Genomic DNA, 18,346 nt, shown 5'->3' with positions numbered 1-18,346 from the left:
CTTTAGAAGCTTCTGATAGGCTAATTGACATCATTTGAGTCAATTGGAGGTGTACCTGTGGATGTATTTCAAGGCCTACCTTCAAACGTGGTGCCTCTTTGCTTGACATCATGAGAAAATCAAAAGAAATCAGCCAAGACCTCAGAAAAATAATTGTAGACCTCCACAAGTCTGGTTCATTCTTGGGAGCAATTTCCAAACGCATGAAGGTACCACGTTCATCTGTACAAACAATAGTACGCAAGTATAAACACCATGGGACCACGCAGCCGTCATACCGCTCAGGAAGGAGACACGTTCTGTCTCTTAGAGATGAACCTACTTTGGTGTGAAAAGTGCAAATCAATCCCAGAACAACAGCAAAGGACCTTGTGAAGATGCTGGAAGAAACAGGTACAAAAGTATCTATATCCACAGTAAAACGTGTCCTATATCGACATAACCTGAAAGGCCGCTCAGCAGGGAAGAAGCCACTGCTCCAAAACCGCCATAAAAAAACCTGACTACGGTCTGCAACTGCACATGGGGACAAAGATCGTACTTTTTGGAGAAATGTTCTCTGGTCTGATGAAACAAAAATGGCCATAATGATCATCGTTATGTTTGGAGGAAAAAGGGGGATGCTTGCAAGCCGAAGAACACCATCCCAACCGTGAAGCTTGAAGCATGTTGTGGGGGTGCTTTGCTGCAGGAGGGACTGGTGCACTTCACAAAATAGATGGCATCATGAGGTAGGAAAATGATGTGGATATATTGAAGCAACATCTCAAGACATCAGTCAGGAAGTTAAAGCTTGGTCGCAAATGGGTCTTCCAAATGAACAATGACCACAAGCATACTTCCAAAGTTTTGGCAAAATGGCTTAAGGACAACAATGTCAAGGTATTGGAGTGGCCATCACAAAGCCCTGACCTCAATCCTATAGAACATTTGTGGGAAGAACTGAAAAAGCATGTGCGAGCAAGTAGGCCTACAAACCTGACTCAGCTCTGTCAGGAGAAATGTGCCAATTGTTAGAAGCTTGTGGAAGGCTACCCGGAATGTTTGACCCAAGTTAAACAATTTAAAGGCAATGTTACCAAATACTAATTGAGTGTATGTAAACTATTCACCCACTGGGAATGGGATGAAAGAAATAAAAGCTGAATTAAATCATTCTCTCTACTATTATTCTGACATTTCACATTCGTAAAATAAAGTGGTGATCCTAACTGACCTAAAACAGGGACTTTTACTTGGATTAAATGTCAGGAATTGTGAATAACTGAGTTTAAATGTATTTGGCTAAGGTGTATCTAAACTTCCGACTTCAACTGTAGGGTCTAATAGCTAGATTCTAAATATAATAATATAATAAATATACCTGCTGGAGCGCATGCTACTGGTGGGTGCTGCTATGGTGACCAGTGAGCTGAGATAAGGCGGGGCTTTACCTAGCAAAGACTTATAGCTGACCTGGAGCCACGAATATGAAGCGAGTGCCAGCCAACGAGAGCATACAGGTCGCAGTTGTGGCTTTGGTGACAAAACGGATGTGATAGACTGCATCCAACATCTTATGTTTCACGGAATCATGAATGAATGACGATGGATATTCAGTTAGCGGGACATATGCTGCACCGGCAAGATAGAACAGCACACTCCTCCGGTAAGACGAGGGGGGACGGTCTGTGCATATTTGTAAACAACAAAATCTAAGTAAGTCTCTAGATTTTGCTCGCCGGAAGTAGAGTATATTGTGATAAATTGCAGGCCACACTACTTGCCTAGAGAGTTTTCAGCTATACTTTCGTGGCTGTTTATTTACCACCACAGACAGATGCTGGCACTAAGACCACACTCAGACAGCTGTATAAGGAAATAAGTAAACAGGAATCCCCTCACCCAGAGGCGGCGCTCCTAGTGGCCGGAGACTTTAATGCAGGGAAACTTAAATCACTTCACTAGGGTAGGGGGCAGCATTCGGAATTTTGGATGAAAAGCGTGCCCAAATTAAACTGCCTGCCACTCAGGCCCAGAAGCTAGGATATGTTTATAATTGGTAGATTTGGATAGAAAATACTCAAAAGTTTACAAAACTGTATAAATAATGTCTTTGAGTATAACAGAACTGATATGGCAGGTGGAAACCTGAGGAAAATCCATCCAGGAAGTACTATTATTTTGAAAGGCTGTTTATCCATTGAAAGCCTATTCAGCATACGAAGACTTGGGACCCAATTCACGATCTCTATGGCTTCTTCTACATGTGGCCAGTCTTTAGGCATTGCTTCAGGCTTTTACTCTGAAAAATTAGGGAGATACAGCACTTTCAATCAGTGGAAATTTCCAGACATGAGTCCAGCGCGTGATCGGGAACGCACATTTCTTGTTTCTCCTTTTCTATTGACGATGCTTTTGTCCGGTTGAAATATTATTGATTATTTATAACAAAAAACAACATGAGGATTGATTTTAAAACATCGTTGAACATGTTTCTACGAACTTTTATTGTACTTTTTTGACTTTTCGTCTAGATGTTGAGAGCGCGCTTTGTGCCTTTGGATTACTGAACTAAACGCACCAACAAAACTAAAGAGGGACATTATCGAACAAAACAAACATACGTATATTGTCTAACATGGAGACTTGGGAGTGCCACCAGATGAAGATCATCAAAGGTAAATGATACATTTTATGGCTATTTTTGACTTTTGTGACACCTCTCCTTGGTTGGAAAATGGCTGTATGGTTTTCTGTGGCTAGGTGCTGACCTAACATAATCGCATGGTGTGCTTTCACCGTAAAGCCTTTTTGAAATCTGACACTGCGGCTGGATTAATCAGGAGGAAGCACCAGTGACTCAGTCTATAAAAAGTGGTCAGATGAAGCAGATGCTAAACTACAGGACTGTTTTGCACAGTCTGGAACACATTCCGGGATTCTTCCGATGGCATTGAGGAGTACAGCACATCAGTCACTGGCTTTAACAATAAGTGCATTGAGGAGTACAGCACATCAGTCACTGGCTTTAACAATAAGTGCATTGAGGAGTACAGCACATCAGTCACTGGCTTTAACAATAAGTGCATTGAGGAGTACAGCACATCAGTCACTGGCTTTAACAATAAGTGCAAAGAGGACGTCGTAGTCGTAGTATTTGATGCAATAAAATGCAAATTAATTACTTAAAAATCATACAATGTGATTTTCTGGATTTTTGTTTTAGATTCCGTCTCTCACAGTTGAAGTGTACCTATGATACAAATTACAGACCTCTACATGCTTTGTAAGTAGGAAAACCTGCAAAATCGGCAGTGTTTCAAATACTTGTTCTCCCCACTGTATATGTAACCATATACCCTATATACCATAAACCCTATTTAAATGTAACCATTTACCCTATATAGTGCACTACTCTTGGACCCTGGAACAGGGATCCATTTGGGACGTAACCCATGTCTTTTATTAGCTGGTTCCAGTCTGTCACAAACAGACATCTCTCCTCCCAGCCATCAGGAGCACCTGCTGCTCTCACATCCCCTGCAAGTCCCTCAGTGAGTGTGTGTGTGTGTGTGTGTGTGTGTGTGTGTGTGTGTGTGTGTGTGTGTGTGTGTGTGTGTGTGTGTGTGTGTGTGTGTGTGTGTGTGTGTGTGTGTGTGTGTGTGAAAGTGTGTTTGTGTTTTGTGTGCGTTTGCGTGTGAGTGTTTGTAAAGGTGTGTGTAAAAGGTTCTCCACTAGGACCCAGTGGTTTTCTTGTGAGGAGGCCGGCTCAAGGCTGAGTCATTGTCTGAGAGGAGACAGTCATCACAATAGGATAACATGATGGTTGAATAGTGGAGAAATGCTGCACTCAACTATGGAACCCAGCAAAGTTCTCCATTTCTTGCCATCCGGTGAGTTGTCCAGCCAACCCTCTCCTCTCCTCTACCGCCCTCCAGAGAGCGAGAGAGAGCGAGAGAGAGCGAGAGCGAGAGCGAGAGCGAGAGCGAGAGCGAGAGCGAGAGCGAGAGCGAGAGCGAGAGAGAGAGAGAGAGAGAGAGAGAGAGAGAGAGAGAGAGAGAGAGAGAGAGAGAGAGAGAGATAGATCCTCGGGGTTCCCTTCCTCCTGCTGAAGAACACCTCCACCATAGGGTTGAGAGGTGAAGGGAACGTGGAGACGTGTGTGTTTTTGTTTGTAGCTGATCTTTCAGAATCAGACAGTTGCTGTTGTGTGTTGGGTAGAGAGATACACTACACAGATGTGTGTTTCATTGTGGTTTTCAGGCTTAGTGTGGCAGTCAGTAGTTTTCTTCCAGAATGCCGCTGTTAGAGTGTGTGTGAAGAGAGAACTGAGAGCGGAGCTGGGATTTGTGTTTCTGTCTGGTATGAATCCGACTAGTGCTGTAAGAGTGAAAGAGAGAGAAGCAAGATGGAGAGAGAGCACAACCTTGCCATTGAGAAGGGTAGACACAGGAAATCCTGGCTCCCTGTAGAGGAAAGGCTGTGCAACCACTGCACCACAGCAGAACCTGAGACGGAGCTGCATTTCCTGACAAAATGTAAAAAATATAAAACAATTAGAGAGTGACATTTCCCCAAATTTGAAACCCTTATTCAAGGTTTCAAAGACCTCTCTGAAGAGGATAGGCTACCTGTCCTGTTGGGGGAGGACACAGAGAGCTCTGGGTTGGCAGCGCACTACATTGCTGCCTGCCATAAGATGAGGGACAGTGTCTAACAGACCAACCAACCTGCACATGTCCTCTACTGTCTGCATATTTGTTATTGTTCAATGTATGGTTATTTTGACCCTTGGTTATTGTTGTTACTGTTGTCCCGTTGACAATTTTGATTATTTTTATGTTAATATTGTAAATATCCAAAGTAAGCTTTGGCAATATGTACATTGTTACGTCATTCCAATAAAGCAAATTGACTTGAATTTAATTTAATTTAATTGAGAAAGAGAAAGAGAAAGAGAGAGAGAGAGAGAGAGAGACAGAGAGAGACAGAGAGCGAAAGAGAGAGAAAGAGAGAGAAAGAGAGAGAGAGAAAGAGAGAGAGAGACAGAGAGACAGAGAGAGAGAGAGAGAGAGAGAGAGAGAGAGAGAGAGAGAGAGAGAGAGATACAGAGAGAGAGAGATACAGAGAGAGAGAGAGATACAGAGAGAGAGAGAGAGAGAGAGAGAGAGAGAGAGAGACAGAGAGAGAGAGAGAGACAGAGAGAGACAGAGAGAGACAGAGAGAGAGAGAATACTATTAAGAAATGCTATAGATGGAAGGAAATGTATTGTGGAAATCTACCAAAAAGAGAGAGAGAGAGAGAGAGAGAGAGAGAGAGAGAGAGAGAGAGAGAGACAGAGAGAGAGAGAGAGACAGAGAGAGACAGAGAGAGACAGAGAGAGAGAGAATACTATTAAGAAATGCTATAGATGGAAGGAAATGTATTGTGGAAATCTACCAAAAAACAATCAATTCAACAACCAATTCAATCCCTTCTAGACAACTTCCTGGGCAAAAATGTTTCACTGTAACAGTGAAGGTGTAAACTTGGCAGTAGAAACCTAAACTGTATATTTGACCTCTCAGCTTCAATATCAAATCTAAACATTTCAAGCAGACAACTTAAGAATATTAACAACAATGACAAAAGGTTTGATGAAGAATGCAAAAACCTAAGAAAGTAATTGAGAAACCTGTCCAACCAAACACCAAACACAACTAGAGACCCAGTGTCACGTTCTGACCAGAGTTCTTGTGTATTTTACTTGTTTTAGTGTTGGTCAGGACGTGAGCAGGGTGGGCATTCTATGTTGTGTGTCTAGTTTGTCTGTTTCTATGTTTGGCCTAATATGGTTCTCAATCAGAGGCAGGTGTTTTGTGTTGTCTCTGATTGGGAATCATATTTAGGTGGCTTGTTTTGTGTTGGGATATTGTGGGTGGTTGTTTCCTGTCTTTGTGTTTCTCTTCAGACGAAGAGGAGGAAGGCTGCCGTTACACCTAAAAAACCTGAGTCTACACCTTCACTATGGTGAATCACTAAAACAATACAGACGTACAACTATAGAAAAACAAGGAACAGCACGTATTAAATCAGCTCAATGTAATTGAAGAATCCATAGACTCTAACCACTTCTGGGGAAATTGGAAAACTAAACAAACAACAACACAAAGCGTTGTCTATCCAAAATGGAGGTTTATGGGTAAACCACTTCTCCAATCTTTTTGGCTCTACAACAAAGAACAAACAGCAAAAACATATACATGATCAAATACAAATCTTAGAATCAACTGTTAAAGACTACCAGAACTCACTGGATTCCCCAATTACCTTGAATGAACTACAGGACAAAGTAAAAACCCTCCAACCCAAAAAGGCCTGTGGTGTTAATGGTATCCTCAATGAAATGAGCAAATATACAGACAACAAATTCCAATTGGCTATACTAAAACTCTTTAACATCATCCTTAACAGCAGACTCGTGCATTTCCTCAGTGAAAACAATGTACTGAGCAAATGTCAAATTGGCTTTTTACCAAATGATCGTACGACAGACCACATATTCACTCTGCACACCCTAATTGACAAACAAACAAACCAACAAAGGCAAAGTCTTCTCATTTCAAAACAGCTGTCAACTCAATTTGGCACGAGGGCCTGCTATACAAATTGATGAAAAGTGGTGGGGAAAACACATATGACATTATTACATCCATGAACACAAGCAATAAGTGTGCTTGACTTCAGACGTTGTGATGCAAAACAGATGGCGGGTAGGGGCGGGACTGAGACAGGTAAGGGCGGGACTGAGACAGGTAAGGGCGGGGCTGAGACAGGTAAGGGCGGGGCTGAGACAGGTAAGGGCGGGACTGAGACAGGTAATGGCGGGACTGAGACAGGTAAGGGCGGGACTGAGACAGGTAAGGGCGGGACTGAGACAGGTAAGGGCGGGGCTGAGACAGGTAAGGGCGGGGCTGAGACAGGTAAGGGCGGGACTGAGACAGGTAAGGGCGGGACTGAGACAGGTAAGGGCGGGACTGAGACAGGTAAGGGCGGGACTGAGACAGGTAAGGGCGGGACTGAGACAGGTAAGGGCGGGGCTGAGACAGGTAAGGGCGGGACTGAGACAGGTAAGGGCGGGACTGAGACAGGTAAGGGCGGGACTGAGACAGGTAAGGGCGGGACTGAGACAGGTAAGGGCGGGACTGAGACAGGTAAGGGCGGGACTGAGACAGGTAAGGGCGGGACTGAGACAGGTAAGGGCGGGACTGAGACAGGTAAGGGCGGGACTGAGACAGGTAAGGGCGGGACTGAGACAGGTAAGGGCGGGACTGAGACAGGTAAGGGCGGGACTGAGACAGGTAAGGGCGGGACTGAGACAGGTAAGGGCGGGACTGAGACAGGTAAGGGCGGGACTGAGACAGGTAAGGGCGGGACTGAGACAGGTAAGGGCGGGACTGAGACAGGTAAGGGCGGGACTGAGACAGGTAAGGGCGGGACTGAGACAGGTAAGGGCGGGACTGAGACAGGTAAGGGCGGGACTGAGACAGGTAAGGGCGGGACTGAGACAGGTAAGGGCGGGACTGAGACAGGTAAGGGCGGGACTGAGACAGGTAAGGGCGGGACTGAGACAGGTAAGGGCGGGACTGAGACAGGTAAGGGCGGGACTGAGACAGGTAAGGGCGGGACTGAGACAGGTAAGGGCGGGACTGAGACAGGTAAGGGCGGGACTGAGACAGGTAAGGGCGGGACTGAGACAGGTAAGGGCGGGACTGAGACAGGTAAGGGCGGGACTGAGACAGGTAAGGGCGGGACTGAGACAGGTAAGGGCGGGACTGAGACAGGTAAGGGCGGGACTGAGACAGGTAAGGGCGGGACTGAGACAGGTAAGGGCGGGACTGAGACAGGTAAGGGCGGGACTGAGACAGGTAAGGGCGGGACTGAGACAGGTAAGGGCGGGACTGAGACAGGTAAGGGCGGGACTGAGACAGGTAAGGGCGGGACTGAGACAGGTAAGGGCGGGACTGAGACAGGTAAGGGCGGGACTGAGACAGGTAAGGGCGGGACTGAGACAGGTAAGGGCGGGACTGAGACAGGTAAGGGCGGGACTGAGACAGGTAAGGGCGGGACTGAGACAGGTAAGGGCGGGACTGAGACAGGTAAGGGCGGGACTGAGACAGGTAAGGGCGGGACTGAGACAGGTAAGGGCGGGACTGAGACAGGTAAGGGCGGGACTGAGACAGGTAAGGGCGGGACTGAGACAGGTAAGGGCGGGACTGAGACAGGTAAGGGCGGGACTGAGACAGGTAAGGGCGGGACTGAGACAGGTAAGGGCGGGACTGAGACAGGTAAGGGCGGGACTGAGACAGGTAAGGGCGGGACTGAGACAGGTAAGGGCGGGACTGAGACAGGTAAGGGCGGGGCTGAGACAGGTAAGGGCGGGGCTGAGACAGGTAAGGGCGGGACTGAGACAGGTAAGGGCGGGACTGAGACAGGTAAGGGCGGGACTGAGACAGGTAAGGGCGGGACTGAGACAGGTAAGGGCGGGACTGAGACAGGTAAGGGCGGGACTGAGACAGGTAAGGGCGGGACTGAGACAGGTAAGGGCGGGACTGAGACAGGTAAGGGCGGGACTGAGACAGGTAAGGGCGGGACTGAGACAGGTAAGGGCGGGACTGAGACAGGTAAGGGCGGGACTGAGACAGGTAAGGGCGGGACTGAGACAGGTAAGGGCGGGACTGAAACATGTAAGGGCGGGACTGAAACATGTAAGGGCGGGACTGAGACAGGTAAGGGCGGGACTGAGACAGGTAAGGGCGGGACTGAGACAGGTAAGGACGGGACTGAGACAGGTAAGGGCGGGACTGAGACAGGTAAGGGCGGGACTGAGACAGGTAAGGGCGGGACTGAAACATGTAAGGGCGGGACTGAGACAGGTAAGGGCGGGACTGAGACAGGTAAGGGCGGGACTGAGACAGGTAAGGGCGGGACTGAGACAGGTAAGGGCGGGACTGAGACAGGTAAGGGCGGGACTGAGACAGGTAAGGGCGGGACTGAGACAGGTAAGGGCGGGGCTGAGACAGGTAAGGGCGGGACTGAGACAGGTAAGGGCGGGACTGAGACAGGTAAGGGCGGGACTGAGACAGGTAAGGGCGGGACTGAGACAGGTAAGGGCGGGACTGAGACAGGTAAGGGCGGGACTGAGACAGGTAAGGGCGGGACTGAGACAGGTAAGGGCGGGACTGAGACAGGTAAGGGCGGGACTGAGACAGGTAAGGGCGGGACTGAGACAGGTAAGGGCGGGACTGAGACAGGTAAGGGCGGGGCTGAGACAGGTAAGGGCGGGGCTGAGACAGGTAAGGGCGGGACTGAGACAGGTAAGGGCGGGACTGAGACAGGTAAGGGCGGGACTGAAACAGGTAAGGGCGGGACTGAGACAGGTAAGGGCGGGACTGAAACATGTAAGGGCGGGACTGAGACAGGTAAGGGCGGGACTGAGACAGGTAAGGGCGGGACTGAAACAGGTAAGGACGGGACTGAGACAGGTAAGGGCGGGACTGAGACAGGTAAGGGCGGGACTGAAACATGTAAGGGCGGGACTGAGACAGGTAAGGGCGGGACTCAGACAGGTAAGGGCGGGACTGAGACAGGTAAGGGCGGGACTGAGACAGGTAAGGGCGGGACTGAGACAGGTAAGGGCGAGACTGAGACAGGTAAGGGCGGGACTGAGACAGGTAAGGGCGGGACTGAGACAGGTAAGGGCGGGACTGAGACAGGTAAGGGCGGGACTGAGACAGGTAAGGGCGGGACTGAGACAGGTAAGGGCGGGACTGAGACAGGTAAGGGCGGGACTGAGCGTAGTAATGTAGAGCACCTCAAGACAAAAACGTAATATTCAATATCGGCAATTTAGACTAAATATTAGCACTACACAATCTTGTGGGTGATAACCTTCAATCTGGATAATAACACAAAACAAATCTTAAGACTAGAGAAATTTATCGACAATATTCCGAAAACAAACAACACCCAAACATGACGGAGAGTAAGACAGGGGAACCGATTTCAAAACAAAAATGTGACTCTTCTACAGACACAGACAATTTTATATTTTCACCACTGGGAATGGTAAAGGTCGAAACCGATCTGTTAAATTCAATAAATGACAAACTGGGTATAGTTGAACTAGTGAGTAAGGATATAAAAGAGTTGAAGGCCTCGAGATGAGTGATGAAAAAGCTGCGACATTGGAGAAAGACACAAACAAGCTAAAAGGGACAGTCAAAAAGATTGAAACCGAAGTGAATGAACTTAAAAAAGGAGAACACAGTTCTGAGAGAATTTTTTAAATATATTTTTTTATTTCACCTTTATTTAACCAGGTAAGCTAGTTGAGAACAAGTTCTCATTTACAACCAAGATAAAGCAAAGCAGTTCGACACATACAACAACGCAGAGTTACACGTGGGATAAACAAACATACAGTCAATAATACAGTAGAAAAAGTCTATATACATCATGTGCAGATGAGGTAGGATAAGGGAGGTAAGGCAATAAATAGGCCATGGTGGCGAAGTAATTACAATATAGCAATTAAACACTGGAATGGTAGATGTGCAGAATATATATATATATATATACAGTAGGGCAAAAAAGTATTTAGTCAGCCACCAATTGTGCAAGTTCTCCCACTTAAAAAGATGAGAGGCCTGTAATGTTCATCATAGGTACACTTCAACTATGACAGACAAAATGAGAAAAAAAATCCAGAAAATCACATTGTAGGATTTTTTATGAATTTATTTGCAAATTATGGTGGAAAATAAGTATAAGTAAATGAGTTCTACATATTTATTTAAAGTGACGCTTCTTCAACAAAACAATAAACAAGCAACACAACGTGACTACGTGGTGCAACAAGCACCACCACAAACAAACACTATCCCACAAACACAAGTGGGAGAAATGGCTACCTAAATATGATCCCCCATTAGAGGCAACGATTACCAGCTGCCTCTAATTGGGAACCATACAAAACACCATCATAGAAATATTGAACTAGAACACCCCCTAGTCACGCCCTGACCTACTACACCATAGAGAACCAAGGGCTCTCTAGGGTCAGGGCGTGACAGAAGGAGAAGTTCCTGAATCCTTACAGCGCTTCAGATTCCACTCGAAGCTATTGACAAAATCCAACTCGATCGTGTACACCGCTTCGGACAGAGAGGGCAGAGGTATGAACGCCCAATCATTGCCAAATTTGCTTCCTTTAAAGATAAAATAATGGTTAAAAGCCTGGGTAAAAGACTTGCTGTGACCAACATTGTCATGAATGACCAGTTCCCGAAGGAAATTGCAGAACGGCGTAAAGTTCTGTATCCAATTTTCAAAGAAACTAGATAAAAAGGGAAACGAGTAGCTCTCGTCGTCGATAAACTCTATATTGATAACCAGTTGTTCAGAGACACAAAGATTACTCCATGGCTATTTTAAACATTACAAAGTTCTTATAGACGAGGAAAATAATGAAACACACCTCTAGCCCGGTTATGGATTGTAATAATACATTTAAAAATATAGCTTTTTTATATATCTTCAAATATAACTAATTGGAACTCAAAAGCACTAATTCAACATGGTGAAGATAAAAACTCAGTCAACAGAAGGCACAGTATGTGTCACGCCCTGGCCTTAGTATTCTTTGTTTTCTTTATTATTTTAGTTAGGTCAGGGTGTGACATGGGGATTGTTTGTGTTTTGTCGGTTTTGGGTGATTATATGGTAAAGGGGGTGTTGGGTGTAGTGTATGGGTTTGTGTTGAGTGCATGTGTCTAGCTGTGTCTATGTTGGTTTAGTTGTCTAGGAGAGTCTATGGTTGCCTGAATGAGTTCCCAATTAGACAGCTGATTTCTGTTGTCTCTGATTGGGAGCCATATTTAGGGTAGCCATAGGCTTCCATTTGATTGTGGGTAATTGTCTATGTTATACGTTTGTAGCCTGTGTATGCACTACGTTTGATTAGCTTCACGATCGTTTATTGTTTTGTTTAGTGTGTAAGTGTTTTTGTTTCGTTTTGCCTTCGTCATCAATAAAAGAGATGGCGTATTTTCCAAATGCTGCGTTTTGGTCCGTCAATCCTCCACACGATCGTGACAGAATTACCCACCAATACAGGACCAAGCGGCATGTAAAGCGGCAACAGGACCCACCTACACAGGATTCTTGGACATGGGAGGAGATACTGGATGGTAAGGGGCCGTGGGCACAACCGGGAGAATATCGCCTCCCTCGTGAAGAGCTGGAGGCAGCGAAAGCCGAGAGGAGGCGATATGAGGAGGCAGCACGGAAGCAAGGCTGGAGACCCGTGAGTAATACCCAAAAATTTCTTGGGGAGGGGCTCATGGGGAGTGTGGCGAGTCCAGATGGGAGAACTGCGTCAACTTCCCGTGCTACCCGTGAGGACTCTAAGAGGGAACCTGAGCCAGTCGGGCTGATATTGGAGGTGAGCAATGGGAATGATGCAGAGACTGTTAAGGATTTATTGGGGAGGTTGGAAGAGAGTGAAATGAGGGAGCTGCTGTGTTGGTGCGTGAGGCACAAGATCCACCCGACAGAGCGTGTGCGGGATGTGAGGTTACCTGAGTCAGCTCTCCATGCTCGTCCTGATGTGCGTGCTAACCGTCTGGGAATGACAGTCCCACGAACCAGGCCTCCTGTACGCCTCCCTAGTCCTGCACCTCCTATATTAGCCCCATGTACTAACTCTCCTGTGACAGTCCCCAGCCCAGTACAACCAGTGCCTCCTCCACGCACTAGCCCTATGGTGCGTGTCTCCAGCCCTTTACCACCAGTGCCTAAATCACGCACCAAGCCTCCTGTGTGTACCCAGAGTCCTGTGCGTCCTGTTGCTGCTCCCCGCACTAGCCCTGAGATGCGTGTCCCCAGCCCGGTACCACCAGTTCCGGCACCACGCACTAGGCCTAATGTGCGCTCCCAGGGTCCAGTATGCCCTGTTTCTTCTCCCCGCACTAGCCCTGAGATGCGTGTCCCCAGCCCGGTATCACCAGTTCCGGCACCACGCACCAGGCCTACAGTGCGCCTCAGCCGGCCAGAGTCTGCCGTCTGCACAGCGATGCCTGAGCCATCCGTCTACCCAGCGCCATCTGAGCCATCCGTCTACCCAGCGCCATCTGAGCCATCCGTCTACCCAGCGCCATCTGAGCCATCCGTCTGCCTCGATCCATTAGAGCCGCCCGTCTGTCCCGAGCCGCTAGAGCCGTTCGTCAGTCAGGAGCCGCTAGAGCCGTTCGTCAGTCAGGAGCCGCTAGAGCCGTTCGTCAGTCAGGATCTGCCAGAGCCGCCAACCAGACAGGATCTGCCAGAGCCGCCAACCAGACAGGATCTGCCAGAGCCGCCAACCAGACAGGATCTGCCAGAGCCGCCAACCAGACAGGATCTGCCAGAGCCGCCAACCAGACAGGATCTGCCAGAGCCGCCAACCAGACAGGATCTGCCAGAGCCGCCAACCAGACAGGATCTGCCAGATCCGTCAGCCAGCCATGAGCAGCCAGATCCGTCAGCCAGCCATGAGCAGCCAGATCCGTCAGCCAGCCATGAGCAGCCAGATCCGTCAGCCAGCCATGAGCAGCCAGATCCGTCAGCCAGCCATGAGCAGCCAGATCCGTCAGCCAGCCATGAGCAGCCAGAACCGTCAGCCAGCCATGAGCAGCCAGATCAGTCAGTCAGCCATGAGCAGCCAGATCCGTCAGCCAGCCATGAGCAGCCAGATCCGTCAGCCAGCCATGAGCAGCCAGATCCGTCAGCCAGCCATGAGCAGCCAGATCCGTCAGCCAGCCCTGAGCAGCCAGATCCGTCAGTTAGCCATGAGCAGCCAGATCCGTCAGCTAGCCATGAGCAGCCAGATCCGTCAGCTAGCCATGAGCAGCCAGATCCGTCAGCCAGCCATGAGCAGCCAGATCCGTCAGCCAGCCATGAGCAGCCAGATCCGTCAGCCAGCCATGAGCAGCCAGATCTGTCAGCCAGCCATGGGCCGTCCCTCAGTCCGGAGCTGCAGTCCCTCAGTCCGGAGCTGCCGTTCCTCAGTCCGGAGCTGCCCCTTATCCTGGTGCTGCCCCTTATCCTGGTGCTCTCCCTTATCCTGGTACTGCCCCTTAGTCCGGAGCTGCCCCTTATTCCGGAGCTGCCCCTTAGTCCGGAGCTGCCCCTTAGTCCGGAACTGCCCCTTAATTCAGTGGGGTTAATGTGGAGGGGGGTCATTTGGAGGAAGCTACGGAGGCGGTTAGTGACTGTGGTGGGGTGGGGACCACGACCAGTGCCGGAGCCGCCACCGTGGAAGGAAGCCCACCCAGACCCTCCCCTAGACTGTGTGCTGGTGCGCTCGGAGTTCGCACCTTAAGGGGGGGGGTTATGTCACGCCCTGGCCTTAGTATTATTTGTTTTCTTTATTATTTTAGTTAGGTCAGGGTGTGACATGGGGATTGTTTGTGTTTTGTCGGTTTTGGGTGATTCTATGGTAAAGGGGGTGTTGGGTGTAGTGTATGGGTTTGTGTTGAGTGCATGTGTCTAGCTGTGTCTATGTCGGTTTAGTTGTCTAGGAGAGTCTATGGTTGCCTGAATGAGTTCCCAATTAGAGACAGCTGATTTCTGTTGTCTCTGATTGGGAGCCATATTTAGGGTAGCCATAGGCTTTCATTTGATTGTGGGTAATTGTCTATGTTATACGTTTGTAGCCTGTGTATGCACTACGTTTGATTAGCTTCACGATCGTTTATTGTTTTGTTTAGTGTGTAAGTGTTTTTGTTTCGTTTTGCCTTCGTCATCAATAAAAGAGATGGCGTATTTTCCAAATGCTGCGTTTTGGTCCGTCAATCCTCCACACGATCGTGACAGTATGTGTGGATGGTGTGTGTTTATGTTTGGGAAAGTGTGGCGTTGAGTGAGAAAGGAAATGGTTGCATATCCCAGAACCAATGTATTGCTGTGAGCCGGGGTGTGAGAGAGCTTTCAATGTTGTTCAGATGAGGGATATACTTTATATAATGAATTATACTTATTTATTTATTGTCCTATCATGGCGGAACAGTGTTTTAAAATAAATTATACATTTCATTTACTTATTGTCCTATCATGGGGAACTACATTTTTAAAATAAATTATATATCTAATGTATTTATTTATGATCCTATATTGATGGAACGGTCCACAACCCTATACCCTAGACACCAACCTGAATGACCCAGATACTAAGGAGAAGTCCCTAACGGTTTTATGGGCCTGCTGTAAGCGTTCTGTATGCAGCCAAAATGCGGTCAGTGACATAGAGCAGCACTGCCCCCTAAAGATTCTGAGCCTGCTTGGCAGGGTTGGTCCTGCAAAGGCAAAGCCCCCTAAAGGGAGAGTATACTATACAAGGACATTCTCAAAGCTGCTAATGAGAACCTTGACGACCTTGTACCTAGCCGGTGGGGATTCAGGTAGGGGTGCCCCCACCCAGGCAGTGGCAGTGCTGGCAACACTAGCTGCAGTAACCCATGGGGAGGGGGGTGGGGTGCCCCCACCCAGGCAGTGGCAGTGCTGGCAACACTAGCTGCAGTAACCCATGGGGAGGGGGTCACACTCGGACATTCAGAGAGGGGGTATATTATTGTGGCCCTGGTGGCACAAAATCAAAAGTCAGACTTCATGGAGATGCTTTGGAATATGGTCAATATGGGGGACCGTGTTGTGGGTGTTTCAGGGAAAAGGTTTGACCTCCATCATCTAGGACGTGACAATGGTTAATAAAATCTCTCCATTTCTGCCCATTTTTCTGCACAGTCTTGCAGGCCTTCTCATGCAGCTGCAACTGCAAGTGCATTTGTAAATCAAGACCTATCTTGAGTTGGGCTCTGGTTTGGTGCAGTTGTTGAGTAAGTATGGTTGTGTGGGGGAAAGGGGTTGTGTGTGTATCCCACAACTGTTGCGAAGGAGTAAAATATGTTAGGGACAATATAGGATGATTCACAATGATTGTTTGCTAATATAATAATTGCTTGTAATAATGTAATTTTGGTAATGGTGAGAATGGTGAAATGGTAAAATCCTTTGCATAAATTGCCTACATTACTACATGGCCTTGCTGCTATTCCAGTTTCAACTGTTCTGCCTGCGGCTATGGAACCCTGACCTGTCCACCGGACGTGCTACCTGTCCCGGACCTGCTGTTTTCAACTCTCTAGAGACCGCAGGAGCGGTAGAGATACTCTTAATGATCGGCTATGAAAAGCCAACTGACATTTACTCCTGATTATTATTTGACCATGCTGGTCATTTATGAACATTTGAACATCTTGGCCATATTCTGTTATAATCTCCACCCGGCACAGCCAGAAGAGGACTGGCCACCCCTCATAGCCTGGTTCCTCTCTAGGTTTCTTCCTAGGTTTTGGCCTTTCTAGGGAGTTTTTCCTAGCCACCGTGCTTCTACACCTGCATTGCTTGCTGTTTGGGGTTTTAGGCTGGGTTTCTGTACAGCACTTCGAGATATTAGCTGATGTACGAAGGCCTATATAAAATAAACTTGATTACTACACATATTAATAGGTTATTATGGAAAATAAGAAACACGATTTTTAAAATATATATATATATTGATGGCTATATATAATACAAATGGAGGTGAGGGCGATGGAAATGCATTTGGCGGTTGATCTACTTCTGTTCTGTGAATGGCACTGTGTGCTCTTTTCGAAGGATGGATTCCAGTCTGTTCTGGGCTATGGGATCCGGGGGGTCGGGGGTGGTCTGCCGGGCATTGGGATGACAACCCAACTCGGGATGAGGAGGGCTTTTAGTGGGTGGTCTGCCGGGCATTGGGATGACAACCCAACTCGGGATGAGGAGGGCTTTTAGTGGGTGGTCTGCCGGGCATTGGGATGACAACCCAACTCGGGATGAGGAGGGCTTTTAGTGGGTGGTCTGCCGGGCATTGGGATGACAACCCAACTCGGGATGAGGAGGGCTTTTAGTGGGTGGTCTGCCGGGCATTGGGATGACAACCCAACTCAGGATGAGGAGGGGTTTTAGAGGGTGGTCTGCCGGGCATTGGGATGACAACCCAACTCAGGATGAGGAGGGCTTTTAGAGGGTGGAATAGTGGGGACCAATTGGGGGTTTACTTAGTAGCAATACAAATATCATGGTACAGCTATATAGACACTCATCATGTTACTTTTTAATGGTACGTTTACAAGCATATATTTTGATAAATAGAATTGAAAGTTGTGTCTCATTATGGTAAGTGGTGAAATAAGTATAGCCAGTTACAATTGTAATAGCTTAGCAGATAATAAGAAAAGACGATCAGTATTTACCTGGCTAAAAGAGAAGGAATATAATTGTCACGATCTATCACAAGGATGACGCTGGAGAGACGAAGCAGGTACGGGGAGTAACATTTAATAAATAACGGACATGGAACGAGACATAAACAGCGTTAGCAATCAGAAAACAATCAATGCAGCAGCAGGGAACAGAGCAAGGGAACAGACAAATATAGGGGAGGAAATTAACATGTAATAAGTGAGTCCAGGTGAGTCCATTAACGCTGATGCGAGTGACGAGGGAAGGCAGGTGTGGGTGATGGATGGCAGGAGCGTGTGATGCAGGGTAATCTGGCGCCCTCAAGCGCCAGGGGAAGGGAAGAGCGGGAGCAAACATGACAATAATATCTATTGTTTACAGGAAACTCATTCAACAATTTTAGATGGAGTTTTGTGGAAAAAGGACTGGGGCGGCAAAATATATTTCTCCCAAGGGCAAAGAAATTCAAAAAGGGGTGATGGTTTTACTTAACAGTAAGTTTGATCCAAATGTGCAAATTGTCCAAACATCAAGGTAGATGGATTATTTAAAATATGTTATTGGACAATAAACAGATATGGCTTATTAACCTATACGGTCCGAATAATGATGATCCAAGCTTCTTTGACAATATATATAAGAATGTATCAACTTTACAAGCAACACTAGACTCTATTATTATAGTGGGAGATTTTAATACGGTCTTAAATACCTCTATGGACCGTAAAGGAAATCACACTACAAACTATCACCCTCAGGCACTTAAGGAAATCATGAATGTCATTGTCACGATCGTGTGGCGGATTGACGGACCAAAATGCAGCAGTTGGAAAATAAGCCATCTTCTTTTATTTAACAACACGAAGATGAACACGACACAAAACTCTATACAAACTAATAAAACAACAAAACGACCGTGAAGCTACAAACGTTGTGCACATACATACAGGCTACAAACGTTCTGACATAGACAATTACTCACAACCAATGAGAGCCTATGGCTACCCTAAATAAGGCTCC

At 47.4% G+C, this 18,346-nt stretch overlaps 1 protein-coding gene across 3 annotated transcripts in view; it reads left to right on the top strand.

Moving 5' to 3' along the window:
• Positions 1–3,731: 3,731 nt before the first annotated feature.
• Positions 3,732–18,346, top strand: part of slc4a11 (solute carrier family 4 member 11) — a 195,683-nt gene continuing 181,068 nt past the window's right edge. For all 3 annotated transcript variants that reach the window (XM_055862413.1, XM_055862414.1, XM_055862415.1), the window contains exon 1: positions 3,732–3,875. In XM_055862413.1, coding sequence (XP_055718388.1) covers positions 3,824–3,875 — 52 coding nt within the window. In that variant the 5' untranslated portion in view covers positions 3,732–3,823. The remainder of the gene's footprint in view (positions 3,876–18,346) is intronic.

The sequence above is a fragment of the Salvelinus fontinalis genome, chromosome 15 (genome assembly GCF_029448725.1).
Source record: "Salvelinus fontinalis isolate EN_2023a chromosome 15, ASM2944872v1, whole genome shotgun sequence".
Taxonomy (NCBI): domain Eukaryota; kingdom Metazoa; phylum Chordata; class Actinopteri; order Salmoniformes; family Salmonidae; genus Salvelinus; species Salvelinus fontinalis.
Note: the sequence above shows the minus strand (reverse complement) of the source record. Positions and strands in the feature narration are given on the sequence as shown.